This window comes from Dendroctonus ponderosae, unplaced genomic scaffold, assembly GCF_020466585.1.
Source record: "Dendroctonus ponderosae isolate FM_Combo_2020 unplaced genomic scaffold, Dpon_F_20191213v2 Dpon_F_20191213_3, whole genome shotgun sequence".
Classification (NCBI taxonomy): Eukaryota; Metazoa; Arthropoda; class Insecta; order Coleoptera; family Curculionidae; genus Dendroctonus; species Dendroctonus ponderosae.
This window is the reverse complement of record NW_026018508.1, coordinates 15,928,281-15,929,466: the sequence shown is the minus strand read 5'-3', so window position 1 is coordinate 15,929,466 and position 1,186 is coordinate 15,928,281. Positions and strand designations below refer to the sequence as shown.

The 1,186-nt window shown below is 42.2% G+C and overlaps 1 protein-coding gene across 1 annotated transcript in view; it reads right to left on the bottom strand.

Annotated features, from left to right (window-relative positions):
- Positions 1 to 559, bottom strand: part of LOC125503815 (spalt-like protein sem-4) — a 1,240-nt gene extending 681 nt beyond the window's left edge. Inside the window, exon 1 of the mRNA XM_048664749.1 lies at positions 383 to 559. Coding sequence (XP_048520706.1) covers positions 383 to 559 — 177 coding nt within the window. The remainder of the gene's footprint in view (positions 1 to 382) is intronic.
- Between the last annotated feature and the right edge of the window lie 627 nt (positions 560 to 1,186).

Here is a 1,186-nt window from a genome sequence, read left to right as displayed (position 1 = left end):
TTGATAATGTCCAGCGCAGTTGTGGACGAAACGTCAGGAAGAAATTCCGATAGACCACGGCTTCAAAGCCCGGAAAACATTCCTAAATGTAATTTGAACGGCCGTGAAAGCCTTCATAGTCTGTATATCGGTCCTCCAATAAAAAGATCACATGCCCTCTCTGGTTAATTCTACACCCCACTAAGCTTACATTAGATAATTACTACGACCCAATGGACACCTTCTGGAATACCAGTTATCAAGCAATGTGAAAGCTGAGGACAGTGACTTCAACAACTCAAACCCCCAGAGAAAATTAGTGATAACAAAAGGTCAGCGACACTGTTAGCCTCCATTCGGTGAAAGTTAGGGCGCGTCAGTAAGCAAAAGCGACACTACATACCTTGAGGTTTCCTTTGGTGGTGAAAGCCTTCTGGCACACGCTGCACCTGAATGGCTTATCGCCCGTGTGTGTTCTCATATGAATTTGCAAGGCGGAGCTCGAGGAAAAGTTCTTATTGCACACGTGGCACAAGTGCTTACTTGATTGCAAGCCTGGAAAGACACACACCACACACATGTTAGCCCACAACCTAGCCTCTTAGTTAGTGCAAGCGAATGTTAAATAACGCCGCTGCTCTTATTTACATGATTTGTGATACTGGTGTCCAGCAAATGGGCCACATCAGCAATTCAGTGGGTTTTTGTTCGAGTTTGGTATGAGAAGACATCTCAGTCTTTAAGGGAGTGTTGGGGAGCCAGCCAGCAGAAGCTGGGACTTTCTTAATGCTCTTGCTATTGAACACCACTGGAAGTATGATTAGGGACATTTGCTGAACACTTTCATGATATAAACACTTTGTTACAGGCAGGGGCGGATCCAGCTTTAAATTTAGGGGGGGTTTATGTAGAAAAAATACAGTCATCTGTTGTCTATGAAATTAGAAAAATTATCGTCGTTTTGTGCAAAGGTGGCGTAAGATTATTGCAAAATTTCATGTTTTCCGTCCCATTTTGCATGTTTCTCGGAAGCAAAATGAGCAAGAACGCTCGTTTTTACATCATTCCAAAGAGAACTAAATGGTCTTTTTAGAACGTGAACCATGGATAAAGAAATGTTGCAGTTTTCTCAAAAAATGCTTGAATTCAAGAAGTTTTAGATTTGCGTGGTTTTTTTTTGAGTTGCAAAATCCACTTGAACATGACG